Raw genomic sequence first — 23,536 nt, forward strand, 5'->3', positions numbered from 1 at the left:
ACATTTCATTTCTTATTCTACTCCTCAGAGCATTCCTGGGGAGGATGCTGCACTGGCCTCAGGCAGTCAAGGAGATGAGCTTATGAGACAAGGTGACTGGCCCAGGGCAACAATGCATTAAAAGGCAGTGCAGAAATAGAATCTCCATAGTGGGAAATACCTCTGTGTATCAGTAGATACAGATGTAAATCAGTCAAGAGACAGAGAGAGCAAGCACACATATGGCAAAATGTTCCAAATTAGTAACCCCTAACAAAGGGATACATAGGAATTAACTGTACTACGTTTGCAACTTTTCTTTAAGTCTGAAACTAATTATTTTTTTAAACAGGAAAATGAAGCCTTGAGTCAGGGCATAAAAGAATCCTAAAGGTTTGGTTCCCTCTCGGGAGACACCTTTAGTCATTACAGAGAGATGAGAATCAGCTCTGTTTCCTTTGTTGTTGTTTAGTCACTAAGTGGTGCCCCATGGACTGCAGCGCACCAGGCTGCCCTGTCCTTCACTATCTCCCGGAGTTTGCGCAAACTCATGTCCACTAAGTCAGTCATGCTATCCAACCATTTCATCCTCTGTCACTCCCTTCTCCTCCTGCCTGCACTAGAAAAAAAAAATTTACCTAACTTACATTCTTTAAAAAAAAAAAAAGAAGAAGAAGAAGAAACTGCAATAAAGTGATCTTTTAAAACTATCAATTAAACATGCACAGTGCAGACTGGCTTGCTGGTCACCAGAACCTAATCATCAGAAATGCAGTGTAATTTCTAGCATGAAACTATCACAACATTGTTAACTGGCTATACTCCAATATAAAGAAAAAGTTTTTTTAAAAAAGAAATGCAGTGTAATTTGTAGGTGAAAAGTTAATTCATTTTCACCCTAGAAAAAGAACAGCATTTAGTAGGTGAATTGTTAGCATTCAATATGTTTGAAGCATCTTGCCAAGTTTAGAATTAAAAGAAAACTGTGAGCGCATTTAACACTAAAATAAAAGATTATCAAACATTTGACATTTAAAGGAATTTAGGCCATTTCTATCTTTTAGGAATTGGAGATCTTTGTATAATTCTGCATTTAAAACAATTAAAATTCTGCATATTAAAACTTTCAATAAAAAGTGAGCTAAATTTGTCTCAGAAGTGAGAATGATGATGATGATTTAAGAGAGACTATTTAGGTACTAATTTAATCCTGTGGGATGAACTTGATGAAGTTCCCAGCATTTGACTATTTTAACCTAGAAATGGTATTTTTATATGATTCCATGATATAGTTTCATATATTAGTAGGCTATTCTCTTAGTCTGTAATAAATTTCTGTAACTATTATACAAATAAAAGTGTCATGATTTTTTAAAACACTAGATGGCAGTAAATACACAAAAGTTGTAACACGATACAGCTACCAACATAAAATGAAGATTATTTTTGTTTTTTATTCAATTTTACATTGCACACTCAATCAAGTTAAAAAAAAAAAAAAAGAAAGAAACATAGGATTTTTTAATCCAAGACATCCCTGGTAGTCCAGAGGCTAAGATTCTGCATGCCCAATGCAGGCGGCCTGTGTTTGATCATTTGTCAGGGACTAGATCCCACATGCCTCGCAACTAAGATCTAGTACAGCCAAATAAATAAATTATTTTTTAAAATTCTGAAGAGTCAAAAACCTAAATAAAAATTAAAGTTTCCTGGCTTTGAAAATGTGAACCAGAAAAGATGCTGAAATGACCAATTAATCCACAATTTAAATATGAGAACACTAACTCTCAACATCAGCTATATTAAATTGTTGCATTTTCTACATCTTCTTTGTTTTGTTAACAGATTATCATCACATAAATGTATTTAAATGTTACTTAATTTGGAGGAAAAAAACCTTTAAAATGTCTTAAATTTCTTTTTCCATGAGTATGTTAAAAATTATATAAGAATCCACTTTACATATACCTATGACTTATTTATTATAGCCTTTTCAAATTAGTGAAATTTCCACTTTTTCATGGGCCATGAATGTATATATAAAAGTACACCATGTTGTTTATTTAATATACTACTAACAAAATATCTTTTTAAATATTTAATTCAATAGTAACATTTTACCTAAACTATAGGAAAAATAGGAAATAAAATATGATTTCAATCTGGAAAACATACTTGCGATCAAAGAGAGAAATCTTAGAAATATTAATTTGATCCATTAATTCTGTTGATGGACTTTTCATAATATTCTGAATTTAGAATGTCAGTACGATTTTTTTTTTTAAATGTATATGGTAAGAAACCAAAAACTTACATTTTCTAATTTATTTGTAAACTTTCCACTTTTGGGATTCATTACAAGACCAGATGGCATTCAGCTCAGGTCTCAGCAACACTGAAATAAAATTAGCTAACGTACTCAATTTTTTTTGGTTACTTCTAACACTTTTGCTGAGCTTGATTTTGTTCTGACACACAAAATTCTCTATTATTTGAAATTTCATGTTCTGGCCACACATGGATCCCATGCAGCTTGTGGGCTCTTAGATCCCCAACCAGGAACTGAACCTGCACCCTCATCAGTGAAACATGGAGTCCTAACCACGCCAGGGAATTCCCTAAAATTCTCAACTTTTCCTTTTTTGGGTAGACTCCCTAGTGAGTGAAAATTTATATCTTTATGATTTTGATATGTGTTTTCCTACTGACTAATGATGTTGAATATTTTTATACACATTCATATAATCTCTGTATATAATCTTTTGAGAAATATTCAAGTAATTAGCTCATTTTAAATTGGTTTATTTGTCTTTTAATAGCTGAGTTATGAGAGTTCTGGATATAAGTGCTTTATCAGATATGTTTTGCAAAATTTTTCTCCCATTCTGTAAGTTTTCTTTCACTTTCTTTATTCTGTCCTTTGAAGCACAACAGGTTTTAATATGATGAAATCTTATTTATCTGTTTTTTGTCATTTATGAATTTGGTGTCACATCTGAGAAACTTGTCTAATTTAAGAATACAAAAATTCACTTCTAAATTTTCTTCAAAGAGCTACAACTTTGCTTTTACAGTTAAGCCTATAATTAATTTTATAGTTTAAATACAGTGATTATCCTATTTGATGTTTTTGAGGTTCCTGGGTATGCAAATTATTTTTTTTTAATAAAGTTTGGAAAGTTTTTGACTATTAAAAAAAAAATTAAAAAAAAAAAATGAAAAACCCACTAAAGAAAAAAAAAAAAAGAAACCAAAGTTAGGTCCACTCAATTATATGAAAGTAAATAAAATAAAAACAAATAAACCTTCAAATACAATACTGTGGCAGAAGAAGAGGACTTATTTCAATACCAATCTGTGCCAATATAACACAGCTTTTGAGCAATAGTTTTAAAACATCAGAAACTAAGTACCTATAGTTACTAAAAGCATTTTAAAGCAAATGCACACCCAAACAGCCAAAACAATCTTGAAAAAGAAGAACAAAGTTGAGCAGTTTCATATTTTCTGACTTCACAACTTAACTACAAAGTTATAGTGATCAAAGCAGTGTGGGGTACTGGCATAAAGAGAGCTATTACTTGTCTCCAAACTCATCAAATTGTACACATTAAATATGTACAGCTTTTTGTATGTCAATCATACCACAATAAACTGGCTTAAAGAAAAAAGACAGATATACAGACCAATGGCATAAAGAGCAAAGAAATAAACCCCCACATATATGGTCAAATGTTTTTTGACAAGGGTGCCAAGACCATTCACTGGGGGAAAAGACAGTCTTTTCAACAAATGATTGTGGAAAAACTAGATATTCAAATGCAAAAGAATGAATCTGGACCCTTTTCATATACAAATTTAGTTATATAAAAATTAAATCAAAGATCTAGACTTAGTATCTAAAACTATTAAACTCCTAGAAGACAACATAGAGCAAAAGCATCATGACATTAGAGTTGGTAATGAATTCCTAGATATGACACCAAAAGCAAAAGCAAAAAAAAAAAGAAAAAAAATAGATAAGTTGGACTTCTGTGTATCAAAGGATAGTATCAATCAAGTGAAAAGGCAACCCACAGCATGGGACAAGTATTTGCAAATCATATATCCAATAGGAGACTGACATCTAGAATATATAAAGGATTCCAATAACAACTGAAAAACCAACAACACAATTAAAAAATGGGCACAGGATTTGAATAGACATTTCCCTGAAAAAGATACACAAATGGCCAAGAAGCACATGAAAAGATGCTCAACTACCTCACACCATTAGGATGACTTATCCAAAAAAACAGAAAATATCAGTGTTGTCAAGGATATGAAGAAACTAGAACCCTGTGCATTGCTAGTGGGAATATAAATGATGCAGCTGCTACGACAAATGGCGTAGCAGAGGTTATGACAAGAGGTTCCTCAAAAAATTAAACCTAGAATTACCACGTAATCCAGCAGCAACTCTCTGGCTATATACATAGAAGTGAAAGCACAGAACTCAAACAGATATCTGAACGCCCATGTTTGTAGCAGCATTATTCACAACAGACAAAAGGTGGACGAGCAGTGTGTCTGTCCATTGATGGGTCAAGAGATAAATAAAATGTGATATATAGGCATATATGAATAGCATTTTCAATCTTAAAAAGAAATTCATAACATAAATGAGCCTTGAAGACATTATGCTAAGATGAATAAGTCAGAGGATAAATATTGTATGATTCCACCTACATCAGGTTTCTAGAGGTTACTACAGTCTAGAGGCAGGTAGAATGTGGAGTTGGTATTTAATGGGTACAGCACTTCAGCTGGGGAAGGTGAAAAAATTCTGGAGATGGACGGTGCTGATGATTGCTTAACAATATCAAGGTACTTCATGCCACTGAACTATACACTTAAAAATGGTTAAGAAGGTAAATTTCACATAATGTGTTTATTAATACAACTAAAAAATTATAAGAGGTTAAAATGGTAAATTTATGTTATTTATGCTTTACTACAATAAAAGAAAAAGAAACAAAGAAAGTGAAAGAGCAGTACACATTTATCTATTACAACCTCCTCATACCTCCTGGCCCTTTGACTTATTCCGGGTGATTGCCACATTAGTAATGATCTCCATATTAGTAAATATTCATAACATTACAATTATATCCTCATCAAAACAAGCACACACCAAAAACAATCATTCTTCTCTTACAGGACGTTAGCCTTGGCAACCAAAGGAAATACTTCTTATTCAGAGATGTAAACGTAGAAGAAACAAAACAGCCTAAAACACTGCTGGCATTTTGGCCTATGTGGATTAATTTTAAACACCTTTCTTCTATGTCGTGACTGACTCTAAATGAGCCCATGGCTGTGCTTTTGTCTCCTATGCTTCCGGTCAACAGGAACACCTAACTGACATCCTCAGAGTAGATTAACATAGGGTCAGAATTCTGAGTCAGATGTCTCCACCAGCATGGAGGAAGGTGTTTTTCTAACTGCTCTGGGAAATCAGAATGAAGTCACATCCAGGACTTTTCAAAACAGGCTACAGAGGCCCCAAGAGCTTACCAAAGGAAAAAGATATAGCCAGGAAAGGGTCTGCTGTCTTTGAATGAAATTCATGGGTTTCTGCTCCACAGACCATTTACTTGGCATGTCCTTCTCCTGCCCAGCTGCATCTCTGGTAAACGTACTAAACTAAAGATACCTGTGGGTGTGTACAGTGTGGTTTTAGATATCCATTTCTTCTTGACTACATGAAGCAGCAGAATTCTTCACAACACTGTAAATCAACTATACTTCAACGAAAAAAGACAAAACAGAAGGAGCAAAATCCCTGAAGACAAAAATAAAAAGATGGCTTTGTCTTCTCTTAGCACCAGATTCAGTGAAATATACATAGAGTAGAGTTAGCCGCTCAGTCGTGTCCAACTCTTTGTGATCCTGTGGACTGTAGCCCACCAGGTTCCTTTGTCCATGGGATTTTCCAAGCAAGAATACTGGGGTGGGTTGCCATCTCCTCCTCCAGGGGATCTTCCCAATCAAACCCAGGTCTCTTACGTCTCCTGCATTGGTAGGCAGGTTCTTTACCACTAGTGCCACCTGGGGAGCCACACTCAATACTGAGTGTAATTTATTTAACTAAGGAGTGAAAAGGATGAGCACTGGGCATCCTTTTGTGTTGTACAGGCAGGACTCAGAAAATGTTATACACTAACAAATATAGATATATAAGTAATACTGAAAATAAATTTATCCAAAAATATCCATCTTCCCTTTTCAAATAAACACTGAAATTCCCAGCTTCCTTTTTAAAACTCCGTTAATTCAACAGTCATCTAAACACTGAACTGCATCCCTATAGTGTTTTAGTCACTACTCTAGGGAGTAGCCTATTTTCTGAGATAGAAAAGCAGACATCATTCGGTTCTCATGAAGCCAGTGGTGCACAGGAGGGTTGAGATGAGGTCCTGAAGGTGAAACCCCATGATGGGATTAGTGACCTTAAAAAAAAAAAAAAAAAAAGACACCAGCAAGTAAGAAGGCAGCTCTCAACAAGCCAAGAAGGCCCTTACAAGCACAAAATCTGCCAGCACCTTGATTTTGGACTTCCAGACTTCAGAACTGTGAGAAATACATGTCTTATTTAGGCCAGCCAGTCTACAGAATTTTGTTAGAGCAGCCTGAGTGAATACAAGTCATTGTAAAAAAAAAAAAAAGTTTCAACAATCAAGTACAAATCCTCTTGGAACAAATGGAAAAACAGAAAATCTCAGCAAAACAAACAAAACCCAGATGTTATAATTACAACACAGAACTAAATGGAACTTTTAGAACTGAAAAATGTAATCCCAGAAACTTTTAAAAACTCAGTAGATGGGGTCAACAGTATAGTGGAAATGACAGAGGAAAGAATCAATGAACTTGAGGAATATGAATAGAATTCACCCAACCTGAACAGCAGAGAGAAAACAGAGAAGATGAACAGAACCTTAGCGATCTGTAGGAAAAAAAAAAAAAAATTCAGATTATCAGAATCCCAAATGGAGAAAAGAAAGAAGAAAGAGTATCTGAAGAAATAAGGCCTGAAATTTCCCCAAATTTGGTGAAAGAATAAGCCTAAAGATCTAAGAAGTGAAGTAAACCCCAAACAAATAAATCAATCCACACCAAGACCCATTTAACTCAATTTGGGGAAACTAAAGAAAAAAACTTCAAAAGCAACCAGAGGAAAAGTGCAACAGTACCTACCATCGATCTGAATAAAAACAGATTCCTCACCTAAACCTTGGAGAAGGAAGTGCCAGAATATTTTTCAAGTGCTGAAAGAAAAGAATTGTAATCCACGAATTCCATACCTTATGAAACTATCCTTCAGGAATCAAAGAGGGGGACAGTGATCAGATAAAGAAAAGCTAAGAGAATTTGTTGCTAGCATTGGTTAAAGGAAGTTCTTCAAACAGAAAGGTTACAACACAGTTTTCCAGGCCTGCCACGACAAAGTATCAGGAACCAGGTGGTTTAAACAACAGAAATGTATTGTCTCACAGTCTGGAGACTTGGAGTCTGAAGTCATGGCTTCAGGGGCCCTGCTCCCTCTGAAACCTGGATGGGTGACTCCTCCCTTGGTGCTGCCTGGGTTCTGGCGGTTAACGGCAGTCCTCGGGGTTCCGTGGCCTGGAGCTAAAGCGCTTCCATCTCTGTCTCCTTCGTCACAGGGCACTCTCCCCTGGGTTTCTGTGTCTCTTCTCTTCTTGTCAGGACAATGGTCGTACTGGATAAGGGTCTCCTCTACTCCAGTATGACCTCACTGGAACTACTTAGAGCTGTAACAACTCCATTTCCAAATCAGGTCACATTCTGAGGTGCTGGGGGTCAGGAATTCAACAGACTTTTGGGGGAGACACAATTTACTAATAACAAGTTACCAAAGAAAAGTTTACAGACTATAGGTTGCCATTCATATAACATAGCATTCTCAAAATGAGAAAATTATAGAGATGGAGAAGAGATTCATGACCACTGATGCTCACAGAGGTGAGCTGAGGGACCAGAATACCAGTGTGACTATAAGGGGGCAGGAGGAGGGGGACCTTTGTGATGATGGAAATGCACATATCTTGACTGTAGGGGTTTAATGAATCAATACATGTGATAAAATGACAACCACACACACACTATACCAGTGTCAAGGTCTCCGTTTTGAAATCATGTTACAGTTATGTAAGTTGTAACCACTGGGGCGAACTAGGTGAAGGGTGCCTAGGACCTCTGTACTATCTTTCCAACTTCCTTTGAATTATAATTATTTCAAAATAAAAGGCTTAAAAATGTAACAAAGTAAAAATTAAAGTCACAATTAAAGAATATGTTTTCTATAGAAAACTTAAGGTTTTTCCTCACAAGAGTTTTTAATCAAGGCTTTTATTTCTGTTGTACTCTAAAGAGCCAATTTAGATAATGACAGTAAAATAGTTGCTTGAATACTACAGGAAGATACTAAAATGCTAAGAGGAGGCATAAGGGTTAGAACCTCAGGACAACAAAGTTCCTGCTAAAACTGATTAAGAGATCAGTTCCTGATATCTGATTAAGAGATCACTGATACAAAAGAAAACACTGGCGTAATGAAGGGGAATATATAGGAAGACTGCGCCAGCCAGGAGTCTAGAAAAAGTGACAGCAAAATCAAGAAGTGGGAAGTGTTGAAATCATCCATCACTGCTTAGAAGCTGATGATGGGACACCGAGACCCGGCTCAGACAGAGCTCTGCTCTGTTTGAAGGAAGGAATGATTTTTAGGTTTTCTGAATCTCTTAAGCCTACTACACTCCTCTTTCTCTGCCACTAAATTCACTAAGAAACCATCTAATAACCAGTTCCACTTCTACTTGAACACGGACTGTTATAAGCATTGGAAAAGTCTCCTTATGGCAAATAAACTACCTGGTATTCTGGTCAGTTCCTTGAGCCTCATGATTTTTAAATGAAAGCCAGCCCTAAAGCTGAAAGCCACTAATGAGCTCCGGATGTGCTGACAAAGACAGCCTCCAAGATCTGCAGAGTTAAGGGCCGTGTCTTAAATCAAGAAGATGCACTGTGAGCCTGGTCGGTTGGCCATCCCGTCTGAGGGACCTCTGTCTTGTTCTTTCACTGCCACAGGTGGTAAGTCACCTTGCAAATAGCTCTCCAAAATCCTGTTCAGCCAACAAAATTCAAAACAGGCTTACTTTTATCTGCAAAACATTCTCTTTCTCTTCCTGCTGCTGCTGCTAAGTCGCCTCAGTCGTGTCTGACTCTGAAACCCCAGAGATAGCAGCCCACCAGGCTCCCCCGTCCCTGGGATTCTCCAAGCAAGAACACTGGAGTGGGTTGCCATTTCCTTCTCCAATGGATGCAAGTGAAAAGTGAAAGTGAAGTCGCTCAGTCGTTTCTCTTCCTACTTGCTGCTATCTAAAATCCTTCTCCAAAACACATACCCTATACACAACTTCTATCATGAACACAGATTCCTGCCGAACAAGCTAAAAGAGCAAACAGAACAAAGCAGAATCTCTTTCTTCTACTACCAGAAATGTACAAGTTCATTTCATTTCTTAGGGTTAGCCCTAAGTCCTGAATCACCGCTCTGTGACCCTACTAAGTTCTGCTTTGACAAACTTTTACTACTATTCTATTTTTTTTAATATCTAAAAATGAAAGATCACAGTATCCTTGACAACTATAATCACAAGAAGAAAATTCCTGCACATTCTTCCGTTTGTTATTGATTAGAGCTTCATTTTCAAGATGTACAGTAATCTGTATTCAGAAATATGATAAACAAGTTAAATGTCAAAGAAATACACAGACAGCCAACTTATACTTTGTATGTGATATTATGGGTCTTCCTATTCTTTACATCTTGGAGTTGTAGAGCGTTTTACGATGAATCCCATACCTGCTGCAAATGAGACTTTAAACAAGTCATGATCAAAAAGCATTTCTTAGGATTTATTTGCTTAAGAAAGTAGAAGTTACAGATTCCCTAAAACTGACTAAAAAAAAATATTAAGTCCACAGAATTCTACTTCAAATAGGATTTATCTCCTCAGCACTAGACACACCAGCACAATGGCTGGAAAAGTAACAGTCCTGTTTGTACCATGGTGACTGTTTTGTACGTAGGCAACAACCAAGAACGCACAGCCTGGATCCTCGTGTGTTCCATTACCTGAACTGCTTTGCCTTCTAACCAGTTAATGCAAGTCACTGAACTGCCCCATCACTGACAGGCAGGGACATCACTGCTTTAGAAGAACACGGGCATCTGACATACAGACTATTTAAAATAGACTTAAATGTTCACTTACCTCCACGGCTACTACGATCAAAACGAGGTCTGTTTTTGACTCTGGGAAGAGTGCATTCACTTGTGGTGACATTCCGATCAGAGCACAGTTGGTGACCACAGATATAACACTCATTGTTTCAAAAGCCAACTGAAAGAAAAAAAAAAGTGTGAAATGAAAAATCACAATTGCATGTGTGCTCAGTCATGTCTGACTCTTTGAGACCCCATGGACTGTAGCACGCCAGGTTCCTCTGCGTATGGAAATTTTCCTGGCAAGAATACTGAAGAGGGTTGCCATTTCCTTCTCCAGGGGATCTTCCTGGCCCAGGGATCAAACCCATGCCTCTTGCATTGGCAGGCAGACTCTTTACCACAGCGCCACCTGGGAAGCCCAAAAACCACAATGACTGTGTCCATATTTCATCCTCCTTTTTCATGTTATTTAAAGTCAAAGAAAAAGTCTTTCCTTAGTTCTAAACATTCCAAGAATATGTAAAACTTTTTCTCTATAATGCCATGATTTTATTTAGGTCAAAAAAGCCATACTGATAGAAGGTATTTCAGATACTTTAGGCTTGAATATCCCAAACAATATGTTCTATCTTTCCAACTGGAGGTGGGCAGGGACCTGAATTTGGAACACATCCAAGAAAAATACACTATTAAAGTTAGTTGACTCTATGCATATCTAAAGGGAAACGAAAGTAGTGCAATCAGAGGGAATGTTTTATATTCAAAAATAAAGATGACTTTAAATAGAATTCATTTTGTGAAACTGTCCTACTTAACAGACCACACATCACATCTGGTTCAGCCATACCCAAGGCACCAGTTACAATGATTCCTTTCTAGTGGCATTTACCAAATCACCTGTAGAACTTTAGAAAAACACAGATACCAGGCCCCACTGAGACCTACCAAGACCTCTGTGATGCAGGGTCCCAGGACCAGTGCACATTACTGAGTGTGGACTGGGGAAACGTTGTGACCATTGTTCTTTCTTTTTTGTGTGCACAGCACTTGGTGATCACTACTTAAGAACTTACTAATCCTAAGAAATGCAATTACCACTAGAAATATAGAAGCAAAACATGATTGAAGCTCAACTTAATAAAATCTTGTCCCATGAAGATTATCTAATCTCAACTTAATGAAATCTTGTCCCATGAAGATTACCTACCTTGTATTTTAAATACCTATCTTGTATTTTAAAAAATCCTTTGTGTAATCTTATTATTTTTGACAGTTTTCTTTATAACAAATCTATGCAGGACTTTACCTTCTCCTAAAATTGCTTTAAATTTCTATTTATTTAATTATAAATTCAATCAAAAATCAAATGTTACCAGTGTACAGGGAAGAGTCTCCTTGTCCCCTTTCTTCCCCTTGTCAGTTTCTGTTCTTTCCACAAGATAACCACTATTATTAATTTCTTATATAACTTTCCACACACTTTGTCTGCAAACAAATATAAGCAAACTTGCACAAATACTTTCTTATTCTCCTCTCAGCATAATACACATTGTCAAGTCCCTTGCTTTGGTCACTTAAGATGCTGTGGAAGTTATTTTGTGTCAGGACACAGAGATCATCATTCTTAAGTCACAACTTAAGCCTTGAGTCACTACTGCTTAAGTATTTTATCACATGAATGCACCAAGGTTTATTTAATCATTTCCTTATTGGTTATTATTACAAACAATGCTACAATTAGAAACCCTGCAAACACATCCTTTAAGAAGTGTGGAAGTAGAATAAATTCCTGAAAGTGGAATAGTTGAGTCAAAGGTGCCACTGTATTCGTTATTCTGATAGTACCAAGCTGAACTTCCCAGGGTTGATCAGTTCGCCTTCCCATTGGCAGCACAGGACAGTGTCTGACTTCCTGCATTTCTAATACACTTCTATCTAAACTTTTTGATTTTTAAATATCACTTATCATGAGTTATAATTTACATATAATAAATTGCACTCATTTATGATATACACTTTATTACTCACCTGGGAAACCACTATCACAAAAGGATATTTCCATTTTCCCCCAAAGATTCCTCACAATGCTTTGCAATCCACCCCTCTCTTCATACCTGGCACCAAGCAAACTTTGATCTATTTTTTTGTCACTATATATTAGTTTTTCCAGAATTTTATATAGTTAGATTCACACAGTATATATGCTTTTATGTCTCCTTCTTTCACTCAACATGACTTTGAGGTTGATCCATATTATATGTTATCAGTAATTTATTCTTCTTTTTATTGCTGAGTAGGACTGAGCGACTTCACTTTCACTTTTCACTTTCATGCACTGGAGAAGGAAATGACAACCCACTCCAGTATTCTTGCCTGGAGAATCCCAGGGATGGGGGAGCCTGGTGGGCTGCCGTCTATGGGGTCGCACAGAGTCGGACACGACTGAGGCGACTTAGCAGCAGCAGCAGCGCTCCATTGTATGAATATATCATGATTTTTTTACCCACTTACCTAGTGGGTTGTTTGGTAAACTGGGTTGTTTCCAGTCTTGGACTATTCTGAATAAAGTTACTATGGATACTCCTGTACAGTCTTTGCAGGGATATGTTCTTTCCCCTGGATTTCTAAGAACAGAGGTGCTGGGGTATGGTAGGTATATGTTGAACTATTTTTTTTTTTTTTTTACAAATTGCAATTTCGTTTTTCAAAGTAACCATTTACATTTTTATTGGTAATGTATGAGAGTTCCAGGTACTACACATTATTGCCAACACTTGGCACCATTAGTCTTCATTTTAAAACAGGTATATAGTGCAATCTCACTGTGTTTTTCTTGTGTATTTTCCCGGTAGCTAATTCTAAATCTTTCCTTGAGTTCATTGATTATTTGTATATATTCTTTGGTGAAGCATTTCTTCAAATCTTGTCCATGTCTTTATTTAACTGTCTTATTACTGAGTTGCAAGAGTCCTTCACGTAATCTGAACACAAGTTCTCTGGCAGATGTATGTGTTGTGAATATTTTCTCTCCTTGTCTGTCTTGCCTTTTTTTCCCTCTTAACTTTTGAAGAGCAAACTCCCTTATCCCCTCATTTGGAGATTTAATTACCTCAATACTATCAGTAGACAGTTGATGATTTTCTCCATTTAACAGATTTTACCTATCACATACTGAATTTCTGGACTTTCTATTTTGTTCCATTGATCTGTCTGAATAATGCACCAGGGCCACTCTACTTTAACAAGTGAGTTTATGTAACACATTTTAATATGTAGGAAGGTGTGTCCCTGACCTTCCTTAGAGTTTTCCTGCTATTCTACTTCATTTCTTTTGCCCTATGAACTTGACAGTAAGTTATCTAATTAAAAGAAGAACTTCCATGGGGATAGTGCTACATTTATCAGCTAATTTTTAGGTTAACTTATTTGTAAATTAGAGGAGAACTGATACATTTAGGATATTGAGTCCTCCTATATTAGACACTGCTGTGTAACAAATCATCCCAAACTCTGTAACTTAAAAACAACAACCATTTCTTTAGTTCATTATTCTGCAGGTGGACAACTTTTGGTCTAGCTGACCTTGACTGGGCTTCCTCATGTACGTGTGGTCAGTGGGTGGGTAAATTGGAGACATAATTGGCCTGAGGAGACTAGTTAGAATTTCTAGAACAATATTCAATAAGAGTAGGGACAGTGGACATTCTTGCATTGTTCCTAATCTTAGAAAGCATTCAATCTTTCACTAACAAGTATGGTTGTTAGCTTTAAGCTTTTTGAAATAGATGTTCCTTATCAAGTTGAAGCAATATCCTTCTATTCCTATGTTTCTGAGAGTTTAAAAAATGAATGAGTGTTGGATGTTGCCAAATGCTTTATATATACTGACTGATATAATCATGAGATTTTTTTTCTTCTTTGGAATATAACTATGGTAGACTACACTGGTTGATTTTGAATATTGAACCAGAGCTTGCATCCCTGGACAAAATTCCACTTGTCATGGTATATAATTCTCCTCATATACTGCTAACTCTTATTAGTTAAGCTATTATTAAGCTGTTCTTAAAGAGATGGGAATACTAGACTACCTTACCTGCCTCCTGAGAAATCTGTATGCAGGTCAAGAAGCAACAGTTAGAACTGAACATGGAACAACAGACTGGTTCCAAACTGGGAAAGGAGCACATCAAGGCTGCATTTGTCACCCTGCTCATTTAACTTATATGCAGAGTACATCATGAGAAATGCTGGGCTGGATGACGCACAAGCTGGAATAAAGACTGCTGGGAGAAATATCAATAACCTCAGATACACAGATGACACCACCCTTATGGTACAAAGCGAAGAACTAAAGAGCCTCTTGATGAAAGTGAAAGAAGCGAGTGAGAAACTTAATTCAGAAAATTAAGATCAAGGCATCCAGTCCCATCACTTCATGCCAAATAGACAGGGAAACAATGGAAATAGTGAGAAACTTTATTTATTTTTTTTTTGGCTCCAAAATCACTGCATATAGTGACTGCAGCCATGAAATTAAAAATGCTTCTCCTTGGAAGAAAAGTTATGATCAATCTAGACAGCATATTAAAAAGCAGAGACATTACTTTGCCAACAAAGGTTCCTCTAGTCAAAGCTATGGTTTTTTCAGTAGTCATGTATGGATGTGAGAGTCGGACTATAAAGAAAGCTGAGCGCAGAAGAATTGATGCTTTTGAACTGTGGTGTTGGAGAAGACTCTTGAGAGTCCCTTGGACTGCAAGGAGATCCAACCAGTCTATCCTAAAGGAAATCAGTCTTGAATATTCATTGGAAGGACTGATGCTGAAGCTGAAACTCAAATACTTTGGCCACCTGATGTGAAGAACTGACTCACTAGAAAACATCCTGATGCTGGGAAAGATTGAAGGTGGGAGGAGAAGGGGACAACAGAGGATGAGATGGTTGGATGGCATCACTGACACAATGGACATGAGTTTGAATAGGCTCCTGGAGTTGGTGATGGACAGGGAAGCCTGGCGTGCTGCACTCCATGGGGTTGCAAAGAGTTGGACGTGACTGAGTGACTAAACGAAACTGAAAGCTGTTCTGTATGTTTATTCACAACAGATATTAGTCTGTTATCTTCTTTTATACTAGTCCTGATTTACTACCATACTGATACTAAATTCATAGAATGAATTAGAAAATATTCCTTCCTCCTCTGTTTTCTGGGACAAATTATGTAAAATTGATGTTAATTTCCCTTTAAATGTTAGAATTTACCAGTAAAACCATTTGGGCCAGGATATTTCTTTTTCGGGAATTTTTAATAGCATATTCAATTTCCTTGTGATTCTGAGGATACTCAAACTACCTATTTCACATTGAGTGAGTTGCGGTAGTGTACTTTTGGAGAAACTGCTCTATTTCATTCAAGATGATATGTAGCCAGAAGATACAAAGAACTGACTGAAAATGAATACACAGCATGTCAAACTTTTGGGGATATGAGTAAAGCAGTGCTAACAAAGAAATCTGTAGAACTAAAGGCATGTACCAGAAAAGAGGGAAAATCTCAAATCAATAGTCTGAGCTTCTGCTCAAGAAACTAGAAACAAAGAACAAAATAAACACAAAAGAATCAGAAAGAAGGAAACAATAAAGGTAAGAGTACAAATCAATGAAATTGAAAGCAGTAAAATAACAGAGAAGATCAATGAAACAAAGAGTTGCTCCTTGGAAAAGATCAATACAATTGTCACACCTCTAACAAGACTAATAAGAAAGAAGAGACAGTTCTCACACTTCACACATTCTCTTTCATCCATGATTATTTATAAATGTGTTGTTTAGTTTTTAAGTGTTTGGTGATTTCCCTATCATCTTTCTGCTACTGATTTTCAATTTGGTTCCATCATGGCCAGAGAGCACACTGTGTATAAGTTCAATTCTTAAAATTTTTTAAGGTTGTTTTATTCCCCAGGAGATGGTACATATTGTTGCAAGTTCCCCAGGAGATGGTACATATTGTTGCAAGTTCTATAAACACTTGAAAAGAAAGTATATTCTACTACTGTTGAGTAGAAAGTTCCATAACATGGATTAGATTCTCTTACTGGATAGTATTTTTCCAAAACTCTCCATAGAGCTTTTATTTAAAATCACAATGCTTCATTTTTTAATTAAAAAAAAATAATAATTTTTTTTCAAATAATTACCTGCCATACACCAATACTGGCTGAGGGTTCTGAGAATGGACGTTTTAAGACTCTGCACATTTTTAAGGCATCTGAATTAACTTCAGTGAGATTATTTAGCACAGCGAAGGCAGCTGCCAGTGGGTAAACACAGGAGAAAAGGCTCACATAACCAAACTGCAGGAATAACTCCAAGTAATCATCAAAGGTGCCCTGAAAATATAAAGAAGAAGAAAACAGGCATTGTTTTAATATCACTTAATAAGAGCAGTCTTTAGCAGTCTTTTGAAAGCAGTCTTTCAAGGCAGGAACCTCTAACAACAATAATAATAAAAATCTCAAGAGTTTCTCCCAATTCCTTCTTCTCAACAACAGAATTTAAATTCAAAGACCATTTTATCTTCAAGTCCCTGAAATAAAGAATAAAAAATGATTTTGCTGCTCATATCACATCAAATCACTGAAATATTACATTTTTTTCCTAAGGTAAATTACAGCAAATCTAAAGCAATTTGCTCCTGACCAAGTAAAAAGAAATGATCCCGTATCACTATTAGAAATCTTACATGATGGTCCCTTCACATCATGGGTACCACGAATCTCTGCCCCTGAAATTCCATTAATAACTTGACGGTGGTGACGCCAGCAAAAAATGGCAAAGTAAGAACATCCAGAAGTTTTCCTCTCCATAAAAGCAAACAGAAACTAACTATAAAATGTGTCAAAATTCACCGTTAGTATTCTGGAAATTAAACAAAGGCTTGTATCAATTATGGAAACATTTAGTCAAGAATAACAGCTCAATTTTGAGTCTCACCTTCTGCTCCCCAGTTCTGTAGCAGCTTCAAAAAATAAGAATAGCATGCATTCCCATACCAGAGGGAGGAGAATGTGGCTGCAGATCTTTGAAAGTCTAATCCGAAAGGAAAGCATTATCTGGCCTGCCTCTAGAAGACTTGACTCAAAAGAATTCTCCCTATTTAACCACATTGAGTCTTCGGGTGCTAAAGGTCCTCCCCCACAGATGTTAATTGAATTTTTTAACATCAGACTTGACCTGCATACACATTTCTCAGGAGGCAGGTCACGTGGTCTGGTATTCCCATCTCTTGAAGAATTTTCCACAGTTTGTTGTGATCCACACAGTCAAAGGTTTTGGCATAGTCAATAAAGCAGAAATAGATGTTTTTCTGGAACACTCTTGCTTTTTCAATGATCAAGCAGATGTTGGCAATTTGATCTGTGGTTCCTCTGCTTTTTCTAAAAATGAGCTTGAACATCTGGAAGTTCATGGTTCACATATTGTTGAAGCCTGACTTGAAGAATTTTGAGCATTACTTTACTAGCGTGTGAGATGAGTGCAATTGTGCTGTAATTTGAGTATTCTTTGGCATTGCCTTTCTTTGGGATTGAAATGAAAACTGACCTTTTCCAGTCCTGTGGCCACTGCTGAGTTTTCCAAATTTGCTAACATATTGAATGCAGCACTTTCACAGCATCATCTTTTAGGATTTGAAATAGCTCAACCAGAATTCCATCACCTCCACTAGCTTTGTTCATAGTGATGCTTCCTAAGGCCCACTTGACTTCACATTCCAGGATGTCTAGCTCTAGGTGAGTGATCACACCATCGTGATTATCTGGGTCATGAAGATCTTTTTTGTATACTTCTTCTGTGTATTCTTGCCACTGCTTCTTAATATCTTCTGCTTCTGTTAGGTCCCTACCATTTCTGTCCTTTACTGAGCCCATCTTCAACGAAATGCTCCCTTGGTATCTCTAATTTTCTTGAAGAAATTTCTAGTCTTTCCCATTCTACTGTTTTCCTCTATTTCTTTGCATTGATCGCTGAGGAAGGCTTTCTTATCTCTCCTTGCTATTCTTTGGAACTCTGCATTCAAATGGGTATATTTTTCCTTTTCTCCTTTGTTTTTTGCTTCTCTTCTTTTCACAGCAATTTGTAAGGCCTCCCCAGACAGCCATCTTGCTTTTTTGCATTTCTTTTTCTTGGAGATGGTCTTGATCCCTGTCTCCTGTACAATGTCACGAACCTCAGTCCATAGCTCATCAGGCACTCTATCTATCAGATCTAGTCCCTTACATCTATTTCTCACTTCCACTGTATAATCATAAGGGATTTGATTTAGGTCATACCTGAATAGTCTAGTGGTTTTCCCCACTTTCTTCAATTTAAGTCTGAATTTGGCAATAAGCAGTTCATGATCTGAGCCACAGTCAGCTCCTGGTCTTATCTTTGCTGACTGTATAGAGCTTCTCCATCTTTGGCTACAAAGAATATAATCAATCTGATTTTGGTATTGACCACCTGATGATGTCCATGTGTAGAGTCTTCTCTTGTGTTGTTGGAAGAGGGTGTTTGCTACGACCCATGCAGTCTCTTGTCAAAACTCTACGAGGCTTTGCCCTGCTTCATTCTGTACTCCAAGGCCAAATTTGTCTGATACTCCAGTTTCTTGACTTCCTACTTTTGCATTCCAGTCCCCTATCATAAAAAGGACATCTTTTTTGGGTGTTAGTTCTAAAAGGTCTTGTGGGTCTACATAGAACCATTCAACTTCAGCTTCTTCAGCATTACCAGTCAGGGCACAGACTTGGATTACTGTGATATTGAATGGTTTGCCTTGGAAACGAACAGAGACCATTCTGTCATTTTTGAGACTGCATCCAAGTTCTGCATTTTGGACTCTTGTTGACTATGATGGCTACTCCATTTCTTCTAAGGGATTCTTGCGAGAGGCAAGTGATCTTTAATAACTGGAAAAAGGCACCTGCATTGAAGTGGGAGGCCTGGACACTGGTGACTCTGACCTATCACCTGAGCAACATCACCACTCCTCCACAGGACCCAGAGGCCTGCTGCTCACACAGTTACCCCAGTGGGGCCAAGCAGCGCTCTACATGGTGCAGTGACGGGGTGAGGGAGCCATCCACGCCAGCTTCCAGCCTTCTCACTCTCATGATCATTCAGTGCACATGCAAAAATGACAGCTTAAGAAAAACACTCACTGCAGTATTTTAAAGCAACATGAAACAATCATTATAAATTCATAATTTTAAGTATTATTACTGTATTTCACAATCAGTCTTTCACCAAGATACAGACGCCAGATTCAACAGATGAGAGCTTTAGTAGAAGTCAGATTCTACTTCTAGTCAGTCTCTTTATTTTTTATTTTACTAAAATATGAAATACCCAAACAAAATTACTGGGGAATTACAGAGTACTGGGGATAGCAGGAAGTGCTTCTTCCAGATGTTCTGGATATTTGGATGAAAAATGAACCCAGGGATTTTGAGTGAGTTTCACTGACTGTCTGCAAGCCTTGCCAAAGAGTAATGCCAACTGCCTATGTTTTGGGAGCTGGCAGGTTGACACTCAGCTGGGGATTCAGTGGTGAACAGTTTCTAAACAACTCTTTGGTTGCATTTGGCACTAGAAAGAATTTCCTTATGTTCTGTTGCAGCATTGAGATGTGGTTTTTAAATACACCCAGCAATATAGCATCGATTTATTTCTCTGAAGAGTGAAGAAATCAAGGGTTGGGAAAGAGTGAAAATCTTAGCAATCAAGCCATTGTTACCACAATTCATTCTTAAGAAATCCTGAGAGCCTATGCTTGGCTTTCAAAATTGCGTTGTTTTAGCTCGTAAAATACAAGGTTGAGGCTCTGCAGAGATGTGTCGATGACAGTTTCTCTCTGATGCTCCACAGGGCAGCCTCCAGAAAAGCCTCTGGCCTTTCTAGCATCCAGAACCCAGGGAGCCCCTTCCTCACAGAACAGCACACCCCACATTCTGCATTTCCATCTCACAACAGGATTTGCAGTGGTAGTATTTACATGGTAACACTATCAGTACTTTGACACTTCTGAGTACTTTTGGTTCAGTCAATTCAGCAGACCAGGGACACTATCTTTCATCAAGAAGCAAAGAAAAAAAAAGCAAATTTAACAAAGTAAACAACCACATGTTAAAAAAATACACTAACCAAGATACACGCTACTCTATCAGCTGCAAGTTAGCAAAAGAACAACTTACTAAGATGATTCTGAGGACCTATTCACACACTTTAAGAACAAAGCAACTATTTATAATGCTATGGTATATCCGTGACATAGTAATTTTACATATCTAATTTATTACATGTATGAAAACCAAGTTTCAGGTTCCAGGGGATCCATCCCACCAGCCCCTCACACTGCCCCTGGAGAAACATCACATCTCAGAGTTTCCCACCCAGAGTAAGTGAGAAGGAAAGAAAGTACAGGATGAAGGCAACAGCCAGCACACAGCAGGCCTGAGCCACTCTTTTCCTGAAGCTGTCCTTTATTCAACATTGAACTGAGTGCCTGCTGAATGCCAGGCTCTCTGTTAGCAACAGAGTTTCCACAATAAACAACATGGAAACCCCATCCCAGTGACTGAGAAAGGAAAATTGCTAGCAAATGGCACAAACCCTTAAGAATATTAGCATATTCAACATCACAATGTGGAATACTGAGCAAGTGAAGTTAATCACTTAAATGCAAACGTGGTGGTCCATTAAGAAATGTACGAAAATACTAATTGAAGGAGGTAAGATACAGAGCAAAAAAAAATTTTTTTTGATAAAATTCAACATCATGATAAAACTTCTTTTCAAATAGGAAAGAGAAAAAACTTCTTAAACTGATAAAGTTACTGCCACAAACATAGAACGTACATAATACTCAATGGTCAGGGGAAAAAAAATCAGGAACAAGATAAAGATTCCTGTTATAACTATTTGTGTTCAAATTGTATTGAACATATTAGTGAGTCAAATAATAAAAAGTTGAAGGACTGAAGGAAAAAAGAAAATAGCCATTAGTGAAGCGGGGAGGGTTAAGAGTTTGGAATCAGCAGACACAAACCGTAATATTATATATAGGATGGAGAAACAACAAGGTCCAAGTAAATGTGCACAGGGAATTGTATTCAATATCCTGTAACAAGCCATGTTAGATAAACATGTATATATATATGTATTCCTTTTCATATATATATACTTGCCCCCTGAAAAACCTGTATGCAGGTCAAGAAGCAACCATTTGGAATGGATATGGGACAACACTTCTTCAAAATTGGGAAAGGAGTATACTGTCCGTCTGCTTATTTAATTTCAATGCAGGGTACATCACACAGAATGCCAGGCTGGATGAAGCACAGATTGCTGGGAGAAATATCAGCAACCTCAGATATACAGATGATACCACTCTAATGGCAGTATGTGAAAATAACTAAAGAGCCTCTTGATGAAGGTGAAAGAGGGGAGTGAAAAAGCTGAATTAAAACTCAACATTCAAAAAAATAAGATCATGGCATCCGGTCCTGCCACAGCAGTTGCCACGTCATGGCAAATAGATGGGGAAACAATAAAAACTGTGATAGACTATTTTCTTGGGCTCCAAAATCACTGCAGACAGTGACTGCAGCCATGAAATTAAAAGACGCTTGCTTCTTGGAAGAAAAACTATGACAAATCTAGGCAGCATATTAAAAAGCAGCAACATCAGTTTGCCAACAAGGTCCATATAGTCAAAGCTATGATTTTTCCAATAGTCATGTATGGATGTGAGAGTTGGACCATAAAGAAGGCTGAGCACCAAAGAACTGATGTTTTCAAACTGTGGTACTGCAGCTGATTCTTGAGAGTCCTTTTGACAGCAAGGAGGTCAAACCAGTTAATTCTAAAGGAAATCAACCCGGAATATTCACTGGAAGGACTGATGCTAAAGCTGAAACTTCAATACTTCGGCCACCTGATGTGAAGAGCTGACTGGTTGGAAAAGACTTTGATGCTGGGAAAGACTGAGGGCAGGAGGAGAAGGGGACGAAAGAGGACAAAATGGTTGGATGGCATCACCGAATCAACAAACATGCGTTTGAGCAAACTCTGGCAGATAAAGAAGGACAGGGAAGCCTGGTGTGCTGCAGTTTACGGAGTCGCAAAGAGTCAGACACAACTTAGCAACTAAACAATGACAACAAAATAATTGAATTACTTTGATGTACAGCAGAGATTAACACTGTAAATCAACCACACTTAATAAAATTACAATTGAAAAAGAAAATATCAGGGGACATATGTATACCTATGACTGATTCATGTTGCTATTGGGCAGAAACCAACACAATACTGTAAAGCAACTGTTCTTCAGTTAAAAATTAATAAATTTAAAATTAAAAAAGAAAATGTCCATTTTTCATTTGTAGCTGAAATAACTGTCTACATACAAAAATCCAATAAAATTTTAAAAAGTTGGAAATAATAGAATTCTGCAAAAATTCTGGATAAAAAATATAAAAACCAATGAGCATTCAGATATGCCAGCAACAAGCAATTAGAAAGTATTTTTAAAGAGCTACCATTTATAGGGAACAGAGTAGTCTCAGTATCTATCACAGATGACCTATTCAACACAAAGCCAAAAAGAACCTAAGCAAAAAAGAGCCTTTGCAAACTGTCTGTCACCTGGTCTGTATGTGATCTACCAAGGCAGGCCTTCACGTGGAGCAACGGCCCCACCACCCTGCCCCATCGAAGCCTACTGATGGGGTATAATGGAGGCCCACCTCCAGAACTGCTGAACCTGAATCTCAGGGGGAAGCAACGGGACAAACTGGATTCACAAAAATTCATGCTCTGAAAAACAAAAAGGTGCGGGGATTACTCTAGATCTGTAGTTTCCAAACCTTCAGGTCCCTGAAGCCCTAAACTCTTTCAAATCACTGATGATATCAAAGACTTTTTGTTCCTAAAAGTTATTATACCTAGCATTATTTACTGTGTTAGAAATTAAAAAGCAAAACTGAAAAAATATTTCTCATTTACTCACTCCAAAAGTAAAAAGCATATTAACATAAATAAAATATTGTTTTAAAAAATAATTACATTTTCCAAAATAAAAAAATGTTGAGTGTGGAGGATGGTACTCACTTACATCTTTGACACACATTTTTGATGCCTAGCTTGTGAGAAGGCATATCGTTTGCTGTGTGTCAATACAGTATTCTGGTTGGAATACTCACCATGGAATCTCAG

The 23,536-nt window shown here is 37.1% G+C and overlaps 1 protein-coding gene across 24 annotated transcripts in view; it reads right to left on the reverse strand.

Annotated features, from left to right (window-relative positions):
- ANO10 (anoctamin 10) overlaps positions 1-23,536 on the reverse strand; it is a 268,016-nt gene that overhangs the window by 153,678 nt on the left and 90,802 nt on the right. For 23 of the 24 annotated variants that reach the window (XM_086366276.1, XM_086366286.1, XM_086366269.1 and 20 more), the window contains 2 exons: positions 16,474-16,665; positions 10,320-10,448 (listed from right to left, as the gene is read on the reverse strand). In XM_086366276.1, coding sequence (XP_086222402.1) covers positions 10,320-10,448; positions 16,474-16,665 — 321 coding nt within the window. Of the gene's footprint in view, positions 6,471-10,319; positions 10,449-16,473; positions 16,666-23,536 lie in introns of all 24 variants that reach the window. The other variant, XM_086366283.1, reaches the window with a different exon arrangement.

The sequence above is a fragment of the Bos grunniens genome, chromosome 22 (genome assembly GCF_055505025.1).
Source record: "Bos grunniens cultivar Pamir isolate PY7600 chromosome 22, Bosgru_T2T1.0, whole genome shotgun sequence".
Classification (NCBI taxonomy): Eukaryota; Metazoa; Chordata; class Mammalia; order Artiodactyla; family Bovidae; genus Bos; species Bos grunniens.